The 17376-nt window shown below is 53.2% G+C and overlaps 10 protein-coding genes across 10 annotated transcripts; 3 read left to right on the forward strand and 7 right to left on the reverse strand.

Moving 5' to 3' along the window:
* Positions 1–79: 79 nt before the first annotated feature.
* On the forward strand, positions 80–1960 carry KL911_004874 (uncharacterized protein; the record flags this gene model as incomplete). The annotated part of the gene is made up of 1 exon (XM_043200213.1): positions 80–1960. The coding sequence occupies one exon, from the start codon at positions 80–82 to the stop codon at positions 1958–1960; it is 1881 nt and encodes a 626-aa protein (XP_043052494.1).
* Positions 1961–2333: 373 nt separating this feature from the next.
* On the reverse strand, positions 2334–4832 carry KL911_004875 (uncharacterized protein; the record flags this gene model as incomplete). Its single annotated transcript, XM_043200214.1, has 1 exon — positions 2334–4832. One exon carries the CDS (start codon positions 4830–4832, stop codon positions 2334–2336), a length of 2499 nt encoding a protein of 832 aa, XP_043052495.1.
* A 60-nt stretch (positions 4833–4892) lies between these two features.
* KL911_004876 (uncharacterized protein) lies at positions 4893–5432 on the forward strand (the record flags this gene model as incomplete). The annotated part of the gene is made up of 1 exon (XM_043200215.1): positions 4893–5432. One exon carries the CDS (start codon positions 4893–4895, stop codon positions 5430–5432), a length of 540 nt encoding a protein of 179 aa, XP_043052496.1.
* Positions 5433–5507: 75 nt separating this feature from the next.
* KL911_004877 (uncharacterized protein) lies at positions 5508–6908 on the reverse strand (the record flags this gene model as incomplete). Its single annotated transcript, XM_043200216.1, has 2 exons — positions 5508–6374; positions 6849–6908. 2 exons carry the CDS (start codon positions 6906–6908, stop codon positions 5508–5510), a joined length of 927 nt encoding a protein of 308 aa, XP_043052497.1.
* Positions 6909–6930: 22 nt separating this feature from the next.
* Positions 6931–8121, reverse strand: KL911_004878 (uncharacterized protein; the record flags this gene model as incomplete). The annotated part of the gene is made up of 1 exon (XM_043200217.1): positions 6931–8121. One exon carries the CDS (start codon positions 8119–8121, stop codon positions 6931–6933), a length of 1191 nt encoding a protein of 396 aa, XP_043052498.1.
* Positions 8122–8242: 121 nt separating this feature from the next.
* Positions 8243–10423, reverse strand: KL911_004879 (uncharacterized protein; the record flags this gene model as incomplete). Its single annotated transcript, XM_043200218.1, has 1 exon — positions 8243–10423. The coding sequence occupies one exon, from the start codon at positions 10421–10423 to the stop codon at positions 8243–8245; it is 2181 nt and encodes a 726-aa protein (XP_043052499.1).
* A 610-nt stretch (positions 10424–11033) lies between these two features.
* KL911_004880 (uncharacterized protein) lies at positions 11034–12047 on the forward strand (the record flags this gene model as incomplete). Its single annotated transcript, XM_043200220.1, has 1 exon — positions 11034–12047. The coding sequence occupies one exon, from the start codon at positions 11034–11036 to the stop codon at positions 12045–12047; it is 1014 nt and encodes a 337-aa protein (XP_043052500.1).
* Positions 12048–12059: 12 nt separating this feature from the next.
* On the reverse strand, positions 12060–12944 carry KL911_004881 (uncharacterized protein; the record flags this gene model as incomplete). Its single annotated transcript, XM_043200221.1, has 1 exon — positions 12060–12944. The coding sequence occupies one exon, from the start codon at positions 12942–12944 to the stop codon at positions 12060–12062; it is 885 nt and encodes a 294-aa protein (XP_043052501.1).
* A 107-nt stretch (positions 12945–13051) lies between these two features.
* Positions 13052–13675, reverse strand: KL911_004882 (uncharacterized protein; the record flags this gene model as incomplete). The annotated part of the gene is made up of 2 exons (XM_043200222.1): positions 13052–13492; positions 13628–13675. 2 exons carry the CDS (start codon positions 13673–13675, stop codon positions 13052–13054), a joined length of 489 nt encoding a protein of 162 aa, XP_043052502.1.
* A 149-nt stretch (positions 13676–13824) lies between these two features.
* On the reverse strand, positions 13825–17376 carry KL911_004883 (uncharacterized protein; the record flags this gene model as incomplete). The annotated part of the gene is made up of 1 exon (XM_043200223.1): positions 13825–17376. A coding segment is annotated over one exon (3552 nt), but the record flags the coding sequence as incomplete, so codon positions are not given.

Below are 17376 nucleotides of genomic sequence, written 5' to 3' on the forward strand. Positions count from 1 at the left end.
AGTACTTATTCATCTTCACGATCGGAGCGATACTAACACATGGGCAATGCTTCATTGCCTTCATTAAGGACCTAAGAAAATGTCTTTGGGCGAGTTCTACGCCGACGAGAGTCTAGGCGGATCCTGGGCCGACGATGACATAGATATCAATTCGATCGCCGTGTCGCTCCACAAACCAGAGCCGTCCAATTACTTCAATCGCAGCGACCAAGGCTCCTTCGGCCGCGGCAATGGGTATGGTTCATATTTATCGGGTATGGGTGGAGACCATATGTTCAATGGCCGTGGAGGGAGGAACGATGCGATGCTTCGCAACTTGAAGCCTCCCTTTATTGCAAAGCTCACTAATCTCCCCGAAAGAGCTACCGGCAGGCTTGTATCTGACTTGTTCAAATCCAGATTTACTCAATTTGAAAAATGCAAGGTGCTGAAGGACCCGCACCCTTCTGCCCCACGATTTAATACCTCTTCGTCTGGCAAAGTGGAACGCAAATGTGCTTATGTGCAGCTTCCCAGCGTACGCGAATTACAGAAAGTGCTAAAGTGGAACGACGTGTTTATCGACAGACTGAGAATCGCTGTGGAGGTGGCTGATTTCCAGGATTTCGTGGACGTGCAAAAATACAATAAGGAGATTGGGTACGACGACGAGGAAGAGGAGAAGAAACAGGCACACAGCGAAAAAGCTCCAGTGGAAAAGCGCAAGATTGCTACGCGGCCCGTGAATGGCCAAGAAGCCGCTCCCGTGGGATCACCTTCCCCCGTCTCGTCGGCAGGGCAATCAAAACCCAAACCTAATCCTTTTGGAAATGCAAAACCTGTTGACACAGCCAGCAAGCTTCTGGCGCTCGAAAACCAAGAGAAGACTTTGGCTGCAGCCAAACCAGTCTCACAACCAAAATCAAATCCGTTTGGTGCTGCCAAACCCGTTGACGTTCTCTCGAAGCAATTAGAGATTGAAAAGAAATTACAGGATCTAGCCATTAACAGTACGACGTTCAAGACGATAGCTGGCGCTGAGAAGGAGCAGGAAAAAGAGAGATCTCTGTCTCCTAAGAAGAAGCACCAGCCACGGTCACAAGACAGTGTGACTGCTAAGATACAAGCCGGCAAGAGCTCCAGACCGGACAGCAGAGCCCGTGAAAAGAGACAGTCACGAAAGGAGGAGAGAAAAGAACGGGGTTCAAAGGAATCCGCAAATGCTGAAAGAGAGGACAAGAAAGGACGAGAGTCACCTTCGACACAGAAGGAGCAGGACTCTAAAGATGGCGAGACTGTGCCAGCAGAAGAGCAGAATCACGGCGGAGGCGGATTGCAGACGCCTACGGAGGACCAGAAAGCGGAGAAAACAGAAAATGAGGACACTGTCAAAAGCAGACCCATGTCCAGAAAAGAGTCCAAGTCTAAGGATGCAAAAAAAAATAAAAACGAGGTCAAGCCTGCAGAGACCGAGAAACAGCAAAGAGAATCCTCAAAAGACAACTCGGAAGGCAGTTCCAAATCAAAAGAAAAACCCAGTACAGCTCGCGAAAGAAGGCCAAAAGATGCCTCCCTTAGGAATCCCCACAACCCGCGGTACGTGCGCGATGGCGAGCCGCCTGTCCGTGGTAGAGGCAGAAGCAGGGGCCGTGGTGGCCGTGGCGTGAATATGCGGCCGAACGAGGGAACTACGCCAGCAGAGAATTGGGAGAGAGGAGACAAGCTTAGAGAGCTGAGCACGGACCAGAACTCCAATGCCAAAGAAACGTCGGTGAAACAAACGGAAACTGAAGCTAAGAAGGCTGTCGAGGATGACTCCCAAGCAGAAACCGAGAAAACATCGAGATCGTTTCGCAGGGGACGTTTTGGCGGACGAGGACGCGGACGTTTTGCAACGCACCAGTACACCAGCTTGAAGTATGTCAAGCCGGGTCTTGCCCGCAACGGGGAGCCGTTGAAGCAGAATGAGAAGGAGACTTAGGGTGCTCTTTGTACGGTATATAAAAAAACGCAGACTGCCGCAATGATCGGTATCGAGTGTTTTACAATGTAAAATCTGCGCATTGCACTCAACAACTAGACATTACGAAAATGCCTGTCAACCGCCAGCACGGCGCTCCCATCCGGGAAATAAATTCCCCGGTGATTTCTGATGGCCGTGCCCAGCGCTTTCGCGCCCTGGAATCTCTCAAGAGAATTTTTTCAGCGGCGGAGAGTATCACCGAATTTCCCACTCGCGAAATTTGCCTTGTGGCCGTGTGAAAGCGAGTACGCGCAGATTGCGACGGTGTGCGTTTCCACTACGCCAAAGGCGCAATGTAAGGATTTTTTTTGCAATCTGAGTACAGGAGGCATTATTTTTGCGAAACTAAATGAGCCACCAGCTTTTCCAGCTGGGACGCAGACCTCATCGCTGTGCTGCTGGTCAAAGTATCCGACACTTTTCGGGTACAGTTTTCATATTTTTCTGTAGCAGCCAGACACAGCGGGCCCGCCGGTAGCAAGCTGAATATTGTTTTGGCGTAGTTTTTCCGCTGGCCGAAAACATACAATCCGTGTGTTGCCAGCTGAATGGTGCCTAGGGCTATGGACGGGTTCGTCCATACGTCTGTGGAATTGGTTTTGACCAAAGAAATCAGCAGATATCTGTACTTCCCGCCATTTTTTTCTGTTGCTACCAAGACTTCAGCAGATGCGCTGATTCCTAGCTCCGCAGTCTTCTTGGCGATGATCTCATTGACTAGAACCCTCTGTTCCGGGTAAGCCGTCAAAATGGCTATCTCGCTTGCTGGGTAGCCCAGAATGACCATGTAGATGAACAACAGCGCGCAATATTCTGCTTCCTCCAGATTCTGAAAGCCGTGGCCAGCTGGCGACTCGCAGGTATTCACGGTTACAAACTGGCAAGCATCCTTGATTCCAGGGTTGGCAATCTCCAAAGGAGCTTCTAAGACAGTTCCAGGCGCAAACTGCGCAAGCTCCTGGCGAATATTGTGCTGGACTGTGAGATAGTCGGTAAATGGTAGCAGGGTGAGAAGAGACTGGGTTCTGGCCACCAGTGGATTTCCAACCACCGTTAGTGACTTCAACGAGACGGTGTTTCTTTCCAGTACAGAGCAAAACTCATAAGCGCTGAACAACGAGGCATCAAGAATGAAAAGATGGTCGTACTTCAGGTGCGTGTTTTCGTTGATTTCGTCAAATGCTAGAAAAGTTATTCGTTGCCCAAAATAACGAGCGTTGGGGTAATGCTGTATTTTATCGGCGAGCTCTAATTGGCGAAAGAGACTCAAGATTGCATTGTAGTGTTCGATAGGTTTTTCAACCTCGCCAAAGGGATAGCCCGTTTCGGGACTCTGGGAAAAAAAGGCCCACTTGGGTTCCACCACATTCTTGTAAAACGCATATGCCGACTGGAAGTCATAGATGTCTTCCGGATCGGTATCCAATGAGGCCGCCAACTTTCTCACGTTCGCCAGTGCCTCGTTATACTCGACAGGACGGTCCACAGAGACGTCCAGCGCATCAAAGCTCTTTCTCTTTCTTGCTACCACGAGGACTCTCCCATTGGAAGAGTTTACCAGCTGACTAACCTTCCCTGATTTTCCTGAACAGGTGGGCCCGGCGATGAACGTGAAATTTGAGTCATTCTGACTACTGCCCCTGTTGTCGTCATGCTCCGAAAAAAGTTGATCCATCCATTTTGGAAACTGGACTTCCAGATTACGAGTCTGGCCGCCAGCACTAATTGCATATTTGACGTCCGCAAGGTCCGCTCTATACTGTGCGTCCACAACAGCTGTAAGCCTAGAAAACCCACCCTTGCGCATTTCTTCAAGTTCCACTTTGAACGGAATAATTTTGTCACCGTAAAACACCCCATGCTCGGTAGCCAAACTCTTAGGTCCCTGCTGTTCTTCGGTGTTCAGTATAACTTCGCACTTCAAGCTGTCACTTACAAGTCCCCCCAGAGCTTCCTGTACAGTGATCTGCTCGACCGGAACACAGTACTTGCTGCTCTTCCCCTGCTTCACCCGTGCAAGAATGCTGTCAACGGCCTGCTGCAGCTGGCGTTCTGTCTGAGCCTCGTGTTGCAGCTGAGCGCGCTCCAAAAATTCCACAGCAGAAGAGAAACCTATGTCTGCAACGCTTTTCACGGGTTCCTGCTGCGCGATCTCAAGCCAGACGGAAAACTCTTTACTTGACGACCGAAGCTCAAGCTCATCATACAGTCTTTCGATGGTATTTTCCGAAACAACACTGACAAACGTCTCAAAGCTGCGCCTGAGCTCTAACAACTCGCGATACATGCACACCTCCGAGCTCAGGCAAAGACGTCTGAATGCGCGATCGCTCACGTCAGCATCCTTGTAGATATACGAGAAAAGCAGCTGGAAGTGAGGGTCTGCCCTGAAATGAGCCAGAAATCCCGCCTGTCTCAAATACTTTCTGTTTGGTTTGTGGTTGGTGATGCGTACCACAAAATTGACGTCGTCCAGAGCCAGAGTCTGCCTTCGAGTGATTAATTCCACCACGCTCTGCAGATATTGAGATACTGCTCCAAACTGACCATAATCATAAATGACACAGAGCAGAGCGCTGAGTCTTTCAAAGTTGACATCTATTGCTTTCTGGACGAGCACTGGCACTTTCTTCTCCAGGACGCCATCGACCAGCTCTCCTTCAGCCAGCACCAGTCGGCACAACAACACTGTATGAGCAGCAGAGCTCTTTGGTCCAAAATGATCAACAATCCAAGACAACTCTCCATTGGCAAGCAACAGCGCAAGCTCGTTGGGCTCGCAAACAGAAAGCTGACGCACCTTTTCGGTCTCTGCTTTGGTTCGCTTCATAGGCTGTCGTAAAGTGGTGTCTGGGTTTCTAAATTTTTCAGATAAAAATTTTTATACATCATGAACAGAGGAAGAGGAGGATTCAGAGGCGGTCGCGGAGGCAGATCCGGGCCACCAGTGCCGCAAGGCCCACCAGATAAGGTCTTCGAGATGGGGGAGTTTGTGCACGCGTGCGAGGGAGACATTGTTTGCAAGAGTATCAACGAGAAAATCCCATATTTCAACGCTCCAATATACCTCGAGAATAAGACCCAGGTCGGAAAGGTGGACGAGATCCTCGGACCTCTGAACGAGGTGTTTTTTACCGTGAAGCCGAGCGAGGGTGTCCAGGCCACATCTTTCAAAGAAGGAGACAAATTTTACATCGCTGGTGACAAACTGCTACCTTTAGAGAGATTCCTGCCGAAACCTAAGGCTGTTGGTCCAAAACCTCCAAAGAAGAAGAGCTCGCGTGGAGGTGCTTCTGGCGGCCGTGGCGGCGCTCGCGGAGGCTTTTTCAGAGGCAGAGGCGGAGCAAGGGGCTCCTCCAGAGGAGGCTTCTCTAGAGGCGGAAGCCGCGGAGGAAGGGGGTCGTTCAGAGGCAGAGGCAGAGGATTCTGAGTGAAGCTACGTAATATATCGCCAAACGTAATCTGGAGCATTGTACGTTATTTGATTGAAGGGTAGAAAATGATATTAGGTGAAGTCTTCGTCGAGTTGTTCAGGGGCCTCCACAACGCTGGTCTTTATCTTGTTGAGTATTCTAATCTTGAAGGCATCGAGTCTGGAGAACTTGTCGAATTCTTTGGCGCTATTTGCAATGTCGTCAGGACTTCCGTTACGCACTGCCTCCACCAACTTGGAAGCAAACTCGTACTCTCTCGTGCTTTCGAACGTGGGGTCCCATTGGGTGAATCTTTGGAGAAGAGCATTCCCGCTCGCGTAGTCGTTGTTGTCTGCAAGCCTGCACAAAATTGCTTTAAGGAAATACTCCTTCAGACTCCATTTGGCCAGGTTGTTGTTCAAAGACTCTTTAGCCACTCGTTCATAGACAACGGCTGCTTTCGCATATTGCTGAACAGTGTTGTCGCAGTAGAGATCAGCAGCTTTTAGAGCAAATTTGTTGCCCAACGCCGAGGCCGAATCTCCTTTATACCATTCGCTGGCGTCTTCGTAGCTCTGGATCGCCTTTGGAATATCATTCAGCTCATTTTCATAGAGTTCGCCCAGATCGGCTTTGAAATTGGCACTGCGTCTGAATTGACCCTTGCGCACAAACATTTCGATCGCCTGCTCAAGACATCTTGCCGCTTCGATAGGAACCTCGGTTTTGTAGCATTTAAAGGCCTCGACCAGTGTGTTGGCAGCCTCATCTGGCGACTCTGCCAGCTTCTGGCTCTCAGCAGCCTTCTCGAAGGTCTGTCCTGCTTGGGTATTTCTCTTTTGTAACTTGTAAAGGTTTGCAGCTTGGACATACAGATCGCCGGCCTCTTCATATCTGGATTGCTGCGACGATCCGAAGAAAGAGGCAAGTCCTCCCACCTTCTTGCACTTCTTGTCGGCCTGACTGTTAGCTCAGAATGTGCGATTTAAGAACTTACCTCTGCAATCAATTGTTCTGGACTAGACATTTTAAATGTTAATAACAGAAACAATTTAACAAATTACGAAAATATATCTGCTGGTATCAGGTCCACCTAAGCATCTTCCGTACTAAAGCAGGGCTGTCATGGCATTTGTCGGAAACGTCAATACTTCGGTAAATTTGCTACGGCCACTACTTACAGTTTGAGGTGTCCGGTTCGATCCTCGCGGTCGGCACTCCACTGCTACGAGAAATCTGGCTCGTGGGTGCCAGCAATGAACAGTGTCACCACTGAAGGGTAGAAATACAGCACAGTTCACTGTCCGTGGGGAGGCGAACGGGATCGCATCTTGCTGGTTTCCGCAAGGATGGGGTAGTCGTCGTGGTGGATTAGTTGATTGTGACCGACAGCTTATTTTTACCAGTCCCGCCACCTAGTCTCTCCATTGTACGTAGCCTTCCTGATCAAGTCTAGCTTTCAACGGGGCGCTCTTGCCATCTATTCGGTTCATGGATCTCAGGAGTCCTATTAAATTACATCCTCTCAATGACAATGGCACTGGCTCCTCCACCACCGTTGCAAATACCTGCAGCACCGTACTTGCCGTTCTCTTGGCGAAGGACAGAGCACAAGGTGGTGACAACTCTGGCACCCGAACAGCCAAGCGGATGGCCAATAGCAACAGCGCCTCCGTAAACATTAATCTTGGCCGGGTCCAAGTTCAGGAGCTTGGTGTTGGCAAGACCAACAACAGAGAAGGCCTCATTTAACTCAAAGAAGTCAATATCGTCCATCTGGAGGCCGGCGTGCTTGACAGCCTTAGGAACAGCCAGCGCTGGAGCGGTAGTGAAGTCCACTGGAGCATGAGCGGCGTCGGCCCATCCAACGATTCTGGCAATTGGCTTGACACCCAGCTCTGCAACCTTCTTGGCACTCATCAGGACAACTGCTGCTGCTCCGTCGTTGATTGGGGATGCGTTAGGAGCGGTGACAGTGCCGTCCTGCTTGAACACGGTTCTCGCAGATCTCAATTTGGCCTCGTTCAGCTTGCCAGTCTCTTCGTCGATCTCGACAACGGTGTCCGGCTTGCCTCTGGTGCCCTTAATGGTGATAGGTGCGATCTCGGACTTGAACTTGCCCTCGGCGTGGGCCTTCTGTGCCTTTGTGTACGAGGCAATGGCAAACTCGTCTTGGTCCTCTCTGGAGATGTTGTGGTCCGAGGCACATTTTTCGGCGGCCACGCCCATAGCTTTTCCATCGTACGCGTCGTTTAGGCCGTCGCGTGAAATTCCATCCACCATGGAGCCATCTCCAAATCTAAGGCCGCCACGGGCACCTGGGAGGTAGTAGGGAGTATTAGACATCGATTCAGCCCCGCCTGCAACGACAATGTCGCCGCTGCCCGTCAGGATGTGTTGGGCACCGAAAATGATAGCCTTCATGCCTGAGGCGCAGACCTTGTTAATAGTGGTGGCTGGTGTGTCCTCGCCAAGGCCAGCCTTCAAAGCGACCTGTCTGGCAGGTGCCTGGCCCACGTTAGCCTGTAAAACGTTGCCAAAGAAGATCTCCTCAACATCGGTTGGCTTAATCTGAGGCACTTTTTCAACCGCGGCCTTGACAGCGTGGGCACCCAGGTCCACATACGACAAGGACGACAGAGCTCCCTGGAAAGAGCCAATAGGAGTACGGGCAGCTGCAACTATGTAAACTTGTTCTTTGGACATAGCAGTTGGTGGGAAACGAATTTGGGTTAGAAAAATATACCCATCACAAGCTAAACGAAAGCACGAGCACAGCCTGAAAATACAAAAAAAATTGTTCTGTATTATTATATTATTACGTACATCAGATCTGGCCCTGGATCTCGATATTGGTCACAGAGAAACGTTCACTCTGCTCTTTTTGATACTTTTCCAACTGATCCAGGGTCCAGACACTGACTCCCTGTTCCTGGTCCTTTGGCTCTATTGGCTGAGCCAGTGTCCGCAGGAACTTCTTGGCACTGGCTACGGCCATATCCGTGGAGAGATTTATATCTGCATCAGAAAGCGCCTGGGCGATCCACTTTGGAAGCTGCGACTTCTTTTTTGCAAATCTTCTGTCAGCCAAGACCATTACGCCGTAGTCGTCTTTTCCTCGAAGAACTCGTCCGAGACATTGCGCGGCGTGCCGCATCGCGTCGAAGGAAAGGAAGTCGTTCTCCCTAATCTGGTAGTGGTCTCTTAGGAACTCCAATCTGGCCTTCAAAATTCTGCTCTCTGTGTACTGGAATGGAATACCGATCATGAGCACCGTGCGGCCATAGTGGTGGTCGAAATCGATTCCTTCCGACACTTTACCACGCGCCACAGAAAGAAGCACCGCGCCTCTGCCGTTGGAACAGGCTTTTCGATACGTCTCGAGTGCCAGCGACGTTTCCTGCGCGTCGGGGGTCTCCACCAGAATGAGCTTGTACTTCCAGACCTCGTCCAAAATTCCCATGGTCTGCCATTGTGAGATGATGCTCTCCATATACAGATAGGACGGGAAGAAGACCACCATGCCGTCCGGAGTAATTTTAGAAAATTCGATCAACAATGTGCCGTAGTTGCGCACCACGCTGGGATCGTTCCTAATCTCAAACCGCGACGAGATGGCCACCTGATCCGAGCCTTTAGTGACAACCATTGGCAGAAACGATCTTCTGTCCAGAGTCATGGTGTACGACTCCTGGACAACAGTCTCAAAGTTCAGCATTCTTGGATACATGTCCAGCGGAGAGATGGTGCCGGAGGTGATGATGACAGAGGAGAAGCGTTCGAATATCGGCTTCATCGCGATGGACGCGTCGAGACACGCAAATCGTAAAATCGGGTTCGGAACAGTGGCGTTTTCCGTCTCGTACGGCTCGAGAATCAGCACGAACCCGGTGTCGTAGGTGGACACGAGAGTTCCAAACGTAGCGATGTCCTTCAAAGCCATGAACTCCTCGATTTCCACCACTTCCAGCGTCCTGACAAGCAGCGACAGCCGTTCGGAGCAGAATCTTAATGGCTTGCGGTCAATGAAGGTCAGCTGCTTCAAGTGCTGCAAAAACGAGACAGGCGTCTCACTGATGACATGCAGAACCTTCATCCGTGTTTTGAGATACTCGATGAACCGTTTGAGGAAAGAGATAAAGTGCTCAGCACGACGGATGCTTCCAGGAACGGCCTCGGTCAAAACGTCGTCCGGCAGAACAGGATTCACCATAAACGCGTCCTCGTCTGTGTGGTATATTTCAGACTCCCGCAGCCCTTCAACGAGCTTCTCGTATTCGTCCTGGAGTCGTTTGCTGTCGGTTTTCTTCACCTCCTCAACCTTCCGTGCCAGAGCGTTGGCACCCTTGCTTGCGCGGCGCAAGACGTCTTCTGTCAGATCCAGCGAAAGAGACTCGATACACACGTTGTCGATGTTGTGCGCCTCGTCAAAAATGATGATGCTGTCTCGCGAAAGCTCCTTGGAAACTCTTTCTGCAATCTTGGGGTCCAATAAATAATGGTACGAATAAATAATGATGTTGCAGAATGGCATCATCCGTCTGATGGTGAAGTACGGACACGTTCCCTCCATCTTGCAGTATTTCAAAAGCTGCTCGAACGAGTACACTCCCGGAGGGACAAGGTTTGCAGGGTCTTTTTCGTACAGCTTTTCGTGGAATGAGCACAGCTGGTCTGTGCTCGCCTGGCCCTGCTCTATGCGGGCTTTCAGCTGCCCGTTGGTCATTCGCCGGCACATCTCGTCCACAACCACGCCCTTTCGTTCTCTGGAGGCCACAGGGTGCAGACAGAGATTTTTACGACTCGTCAACCCCAGTCCTCTGAAGTCTTCGACATAACCTAGTTCCTTAGATCTGTACTCCATGAGCTTGTGCAGCTCAATCAGTGCCTTTTCGATTTCCGACATGGTACGCGAGCAATACACAATTTTGCGGTGTTCGGGGTAGTGCATCTGGTACGCCACAGTCAGCGAGAGCAGAGAAATCGTCTTGCCAGTGCCAGAGGGCATTTCCAGTATACAGTTGCCTCCTACGTCTAGGGTCCGTTTGATGTCACACATGTACGCATACTGTTCGGGATAGATCTTCGGATAGGGGAAGAGAACAGGGAGGTCGTCGATAAAGAACCTGGCGTTAGCTGAGACTTTGCGTGCACTTACTTCATGGAAAATAGGTTATTTTATTTCGATCAAATTGAAAATTCGAAAAATTCCTGAAATATGTCATTAGGTAATCGAGATATGCCTACTACTTATCGCCCACGTTGGCGAAGCCGGTCACAGTCCAGTCCTGCGGCTGGGGAATCATATTGCGGGTGCACTACTGGTGTGTTACTGGTGCACTACTGTTGCACTACTGGTGTGTTGGCGGGGTGTATCAGCAGGAGAGATATGTCACAAGTTCCAGATGGCTAAACAATTGCGTCTCACATTGTCGGCTCGTCAATTCTGATTCAAGGCAGCGAATCAGACTCTCTGTAGCAAAGGTACTGCAAATACAGCACCGGTACGGTGGAGCCGCTAAACAAATTTGTGCCATATCTGTGAGCACCTGTCTCAAATCTAGATTAATTTCAGTATTTTATTTATTTTATTTATTTATTTATTTTATTATTTATTTATGTTTGATCCCAGGGTGCATGTGCGATACTTTCTCCGGTGTCTCGGGGTTCTGCCGTCGATCTACGAAGCCGAAGAGTCCAACAAGCTCGCGCTGATCTATTTCTGCGTGTGCGGACTGGATCTGCTCAACGCGCTCGATCAGCTGCCCGAGAAGGTTGAGACGATCGACTGGGTGTACAGCCACTGGGTCGAGAACGACGACTATGGCGGCTTCCGCGGGTCGGCCATCTACAGGGACACCGGGCCATACGATGTGCCGAACCTGGCGGCCACCGGGTTTGCATTGCAAATTCTAGTGACGCTGGGCGACAACCTTTCTCGGCTCGACAGGAACAAGGCTCGCCGCTTTGTGGCTCGGTGCCAACGGCCCAACGGCTCCTTCAGCCCGGTGGTGGGCTTTGGCGAGGAAGATCTGCGCTACTGCATGCTGGCCATGACGATCAGCCGGCTCCTGGAGGGCACGGCGGTGGACAGCGGCCGACTTTTCGAGTACGTGCGGTCGACGCTTGCTTTCGACGGAGGACTGTCTATGAGCGCCGGCGGCGAGTCGCACGCAGGGCTGACGTACTGCGGGCTGGCTGCGCTCAAACTGGCCGGCAGGCTGGATTTGCGCGAGTGGCAGCCGACGGTGGATTTTCTGGTGCAACGGCAGATTCACTACGGCGACTTCAACGAGCGCGAGCTCGAGAACGAGTACGCAGATGAAGACGACAACGGCGCGTTCAACGGCCGCGTCAACAAGTACGGCGACACGTGCTACGCGTTCTGGTGTCTTGCGGCGCTGGAGCTGCTCGGCAAAGCAGACCTGGTGGATGCTGCGGCCGTAAAGCGTTTCTTGCTGGAGCAGACACTGTCGCCGACAATGGGTGGCTTCTGCAAAACCAACGCGCCGGACGAGCTGCCAGACCCGCTGCACTCGTTTCTGGGCGTCGCAGCGCTCGGCATCATAGGCACTCCCGGCATTGCTCCGGTAGACGTGACAGTGGTGTTACGGAAGGACAGAGTGGTCTAGAATATATACAGGCTAGCGGTTGGGCTCGAACTTGATGATCTCCTCGTAGATGGCCCATGCAATGGCCGCGCTGAAGGCTTTCCTAATGATGCGGAGCGTGATGCCGTCAAACAGACGCGTCCAGTGGCTGGCTACCAAAACGCGGCAGGTTTTCCAGAAAGTCGGGCACGTGCGCGGGCTGAGCTGCATGTTGGTCTTGATGGTGTCGAACGGCGACGTGAGCGCGGTGGCCATGCACGCAGCGACCAGGGCAGAACACGAGTTGATGGCCGTCGACCTCGTTGTGGTGTAGAGGTGTGCGGGAGAGGCCTCTGCGTCGGAGATGAAGCGCGGGGCCCAGCTCTTGCACTTCTGGTAGAACAGCACGTACAGCCCGGCGTAGGGGCAGTCGCGCAGACACGTGGCGCCGTATCCGCGGAAAAAGCCCACCGGGCCCTCGTTTTTCAGGATCTGTTTCACGGCGTCGCTCAGAGAAGTGTATTGGTACAGACTGGACTCGAAGCGCACCTTTAGGATGGTGACGGGCATTGTGAGCAGGCCGACAAGGCCGCGGGAGACGGCGCCGGCGGCCAGGTCGAGCGAGGACGAGAGTTTGGGCAGTTTCGACGACGAGGGCAGGGTGTCTGTCTGGGGCTGTAATCTGACGAGGCTGGTCCGCACAGCGTTCAGGGAGGTGAGATAGAGGGCGGAGCCGATGGACGTCCGCAGCGCGCTGGGCAGCGTCCCGCGCCAGAGCTCGAGCGGCGAGCGGATCTGGGCAACGACGTTTCTGATGGAGGTTTTGTCCTGCTGGATCCGCGTTTTCAGCAGGTCCAGCGGCTGCAAGCACACGGCCGATGTGAGGCCGCCCGTGAACCCGGCAACGAGGTGGGCGTAATTGGAGGGGGGTCTATCCATCAGACGATGGAGAATGAAATACTTGAATATTTAAAATATTTATTTGGGGCGCACTGGAAAAACGAGAAATTATTAGCTATTTATTTAACGTCACTGCGTGCATAGTCTCAGAAGTCCCCGCCAAAGTCTCCGCCGCCATAATCGCCTCCGCCATAATCGTTGTTCTCGTAGATCACGGTGTCTGGAGTCATCATCTCGCCCAAAAGCAGGCCACCGAGCGCGCCTGCTCCCAGGCCCCCGAGCATGCCCATGCCGCCCATGCCTCCAAACCGGCTTCTGGACGGCTGGTTGTAGTTAGCAGGGTACTGCTGCGGGTACGGAGCCGGCTGCGCGTAGGGCGGCTGTCCGTATGGCGGCTGTCCGTAGGGCTGTGGATATGGCTGTGGTGGATACTGCGGATATTGCTGTGGGTATGGCGGATATGGCTGAGAGGCGCCAAAGTTTGCGGATTGGGGCTTTGCAGTCGACGGCATGTTGATTCTCGGCCCCTTGCCTGCGCTCTCCGGGGCCGGATTATCGACCACCTCTGAGTATGGAGGAGGAGCGTCCTCCTTGGGCTCGCCGAAACTGGTGCCCTTGGGGGCCTCCCATTGCGATTTGCCTGTTGATTCGTCGACATAGAACCATTCTGGTGTTAGAAGCCAAGAAGGCGGTTACTTACCATTGTACGTGTCGTCCCAAACGGCGACCCAGCCCTTGGGGACGATTGGCTTGTTGTTTTTGTTGCCCATGGAGAAATGACGGAAGCAGCCAGAATTTATAAATCGGAGATTATATAAGCGTGGCGCAAGGGCATGACCGATAAATAATAGTGTGACGCAAAATTCAGGGTGCCAGAATTGACTAGCAGATTAGAGTTAGAAGTGCCATTTTCGCAGATCTAGATAAAGTAAACAAAAGCCATCAACGCGAAGAGGAGCGGAGAGGTGGCAGAGCGGGCTGCGCCGCCTTCGAAGGCGGCCACCGCGCTGGCAGTGGCGGAAGAGCCCGACGCACTGCTCGAAAACGTTCTGGTGTAGAGGGTGGACAGGCTGGCAGAGTGAGAAGATTCACTGCCGGCAGCAGCAGACGAAGTCGTCTGCGCAGGGGACGAGCCGGAGGCTGGAGTATTTCCTGGTGTAGAGGTGTTCTGGGACGACGCGGAGGCCGTGGTTCGGGCGTTGCCCGGGAAGTTGGCCGGGCCGGCGACGGAAGCTGTCGCGTGGGCGGTGGCCGCAGAGGTGGCGGGAGCCGCCTGAGACGAAGGGCCCGTGAGCGGCGTAGAGGTGGTGGAGCCTGCGACTTGGGAGACCCCGGTTTCAGCCGTTCCGGACGGCTCAGAGGCCGGGGAGACAGTTGAGGCTCCTGTGAGGGGCTCGGTGGGGCTGGTGGACAAGCTGGAAGAGCCTGGCGTTGCAGGCGAGGAGCCCGGAAGTCCTGGGGAGGAGGTGCCGGATAATTCTGAAGAGGAGGTGGTTATTTCTGATGAGGAAACGGCTATTCCTGGAGAGGTGGTGGTTCCTGGAGAGGTGGTGATTATCTCTGAAGATTCTGTGCCGGAAAGTCCTGAAGACGTACCGGCTGTTTCTGAAGAGGTGCTGGTTTCTGAAGATTCTGTGCCAGCTATTCCGGAAGAGGCGCTGGTTGTTTCTGAAGACGTGCCAGTTATTCTTGAAGACGTGCTGGTTTCTGAAGATTCTGTGCCAGTTATTCCTGAAGAGGTGCTGGTTATTCCGGAAGACGTGGTGGTTATTCCTGAAGAGGCGCTGGTTGTCTCTGAAGACGTGCCAGTTATTCCTGAAGACGTGCCAGCTATTCTTGAAGAGGTGCTGGTTGTTTCTGAAGATTCTGTGCCGGAAAGTCCTGAAGACGTACCGGCTGTTTCTGAAGATTCTGTGCCAGTTATTCCTGAAGAGGCGCTGGTTGTTTCTGAAGACGTGCCAGTTATTCCTGAAGACGTGCCAGTTATTCCTGAAGAGGTGCTGGTTATTCCTGAAGACGTGGTGGTTATTCCTGAAGAGGCGCTGGTTGTCTCTGAAGACGTGCCAGTTATTCTTGAAGAGGTGCTGGTTGTTTCTGAAGATTCTGTGCCAGAAAGTCCTGAAGACGTACCGGCTGTTTCTGAAGAGGTGCTGGTTTCTGAAGATTCTGTGCCGGCTATTCCGGAAGAGGCGCTGGTTGTTTCTGAAGACGTGCCAGTTATTCTTGAAGACGTGCTGGTTTCTGAAGATTCTGCGCCAGTTATTCCTGAAGAGGTGCTGGTTATTCCTGAAGACGTGGTGGTTATTCCTGAAGAGGCGCTGGTTGTTTCTGAAGACGTGCCAGCTGTTTCTGAAGATGAGAAACCAGGAAGTCCTGAAGATGTGGTAGCGGTTGTTCCTGAGGACGCTGTGCCGGAAGGTCCTGAAGAGGTGCCGGTTTCTGAAGACTCTGCGCCGGTGGCGCTGGTGGAAGTGCGCGACGTGGCTGGGGTAGACTCTCCGGCTGTGCCTGTCGAGGACGCTGCGGACTCCGTTGAAGCACCCGTGGCCACGCGAGAGGACGAGCTGGAATGGGTGGAGCTGGTGGAGGCGGCAAGGCCCGTAGACGTCTCAGACGATGCTCCCGAGGTAGCTGCGCTAGTAGCTCCTGTTCCCGTTCCGCTTGAAACCTCAGTAGCAGTGTTTGCTGAACTGGTTGAGACGGCTGAAGTGGCCTGCGAGCTGGACTGAGTGGCGGAAGTTTCCGAGACACACGTTGGGCAGGCTGTTTGGGAACCAGAAGCGGACGTGGCCGAGGTCTGCGGAGCCGAGCTTGCGGATTCTGAGCCAGAGGAGCCGGAAGAGACAGACGTCTGGGAGCTGGAGCCCGAGGCAGCAGTTGAGGAAGCAGTTGAAACGGCGGACGAGCTAGGGGTCTGCGGCTGTCCTGGCGTGGACGCCTCGCTCGAGCCTGAGGTCACGGAGCCGGCAGAGCTGCTTTGGCTGAGGCCGGAGATGCCGGCCACAGTGCTGCTCGAGGCACTGCCAGGTCCGCTGGACGCTGGCCTGCTGTGGCTGGTGGTGCTGCTGGAAGCGCCAGTCACGTGACTCGAGCCGCCAGCGGTGCTGCTGGATGCGCTGGAAGCTCCAGTTGATGAGGCGCTATTTTGGCTGGAAGTGCTGGAAGTTCCGCTGACAGCACTTGAGTAGCCAGGGACGACAGTCGACTGGCCCGCCACAGAGCTCGTGCCGCTGGAGGAACCAGAAGCAGAGGAGCTGGACTGGCCAGCAACAGAAGAGCCGGCGGTGCTGGAGTACGTACTGGAGCCGTTGAAGCCAGCTGAGGAGCTGGAAGCAGAGCTTGGGCTAGTTGCGCTGCTCTGGCTAGAGGCGCCGCTGGAGGCGCCACTCGACGGAGCAGAGATGTAACTGGAGGTCGGAGATCCACTTGAACGGGTCGAGCTGGTTTGGCCAGATGTCACTGGTGCAGAGCTATAGCCAGACGAGCCAGAGGCCAGTGTGGAGCTGGAGCTCTGATTGGAGACAGTGGCAGACTGGCGGGAGGACGAGGCCGAAGATGCGTTAGATGCTGGGCTGGAAGCAGAGCTGGAGCCGTAGCTGGAGGCAGGGCGAGAGCTTGAGCCATAACTGGAAGCAGGCCGAGAGCTTGAGCCATAACTGGAGGCAGTGTTGACAGAGCTCGATCCATAACTTGAGGCAGTGTTGGCAGAGCTGGAGCCGTAGCTGGAGGCAGGCCGAGAGCTGGAACCATAACTTGAGGCAGTCTTGACAGAGCTCGATCCATAACTTGAGGCAGTGTTGACAGAGCTCGAGCCATAACTGGAAGCAGTGTTGACAGAGCTGGAGCCGTAACTTGAGGCAGTCTTGACAGAGCTCGATCCATAACTAGAAGCAGGCCGAGAGCTGGAACCATAACTGGAGGCAGTGTTGACAGAGCTGGAACCATAACTGGAAGCAGTTTTGACAGAGCTCGATCCATAGCTGGAGGCAGTCTTGACAGAGCTGGAACCATAACTAGAGACAGGCCGAGAGCTGGAACCATAACTGGAAGCAGTGTTGGCAGAGCTGGAGCCGTAGCTGGAGGCAGTCTTGACAGAGCTCGATCCATAACTAGAGACAGGCCGAGAGCTGGAACCATAACTGGAAGCAGTGTTGACAGAGCTTGAGCCGTAGCTGGAGGCAGTGTTGACAGAGCTTGAGCCGTAGCTGGAAGCAGTCTTGACAGAGCTTGAGCCGTAGCTGGAGGCAGGCCGAGAACTTGAGCCATAACTGGAGGCAGTCTTGACAGAGCTCGAGCCATAACTGGAGGCAGGGCGAGAGCTCGATCCATAGCTGGAGGCAGTGTTGACAGAGCTCGATCCATAACTGGAAGCAGGCCGAGAGCTCGAGCCATAACTGGAGGCAGGGCGAGAGCTGGAGCCATAGCTGGAAACAGGGCGAGAGCTCGATCCATAACTGGAAGCAGTGTTGGC

Source organism: Ogataea haglerorum (assembly GCF_019207285.1).
Source record: "Ogataea haglerorum isolate 81-453-3 chromosome Unknown 81-453-3_NODE_16_length_219348_cov_95.707317, whole genome shotgun sequence".
Taxonomy (NCBI): Eukaryota; Fungi; Ascomycota; class Pichiomycetes; order Pichiales; family Pichiaceae; genus Ogataea; species Ogataea haglerorum.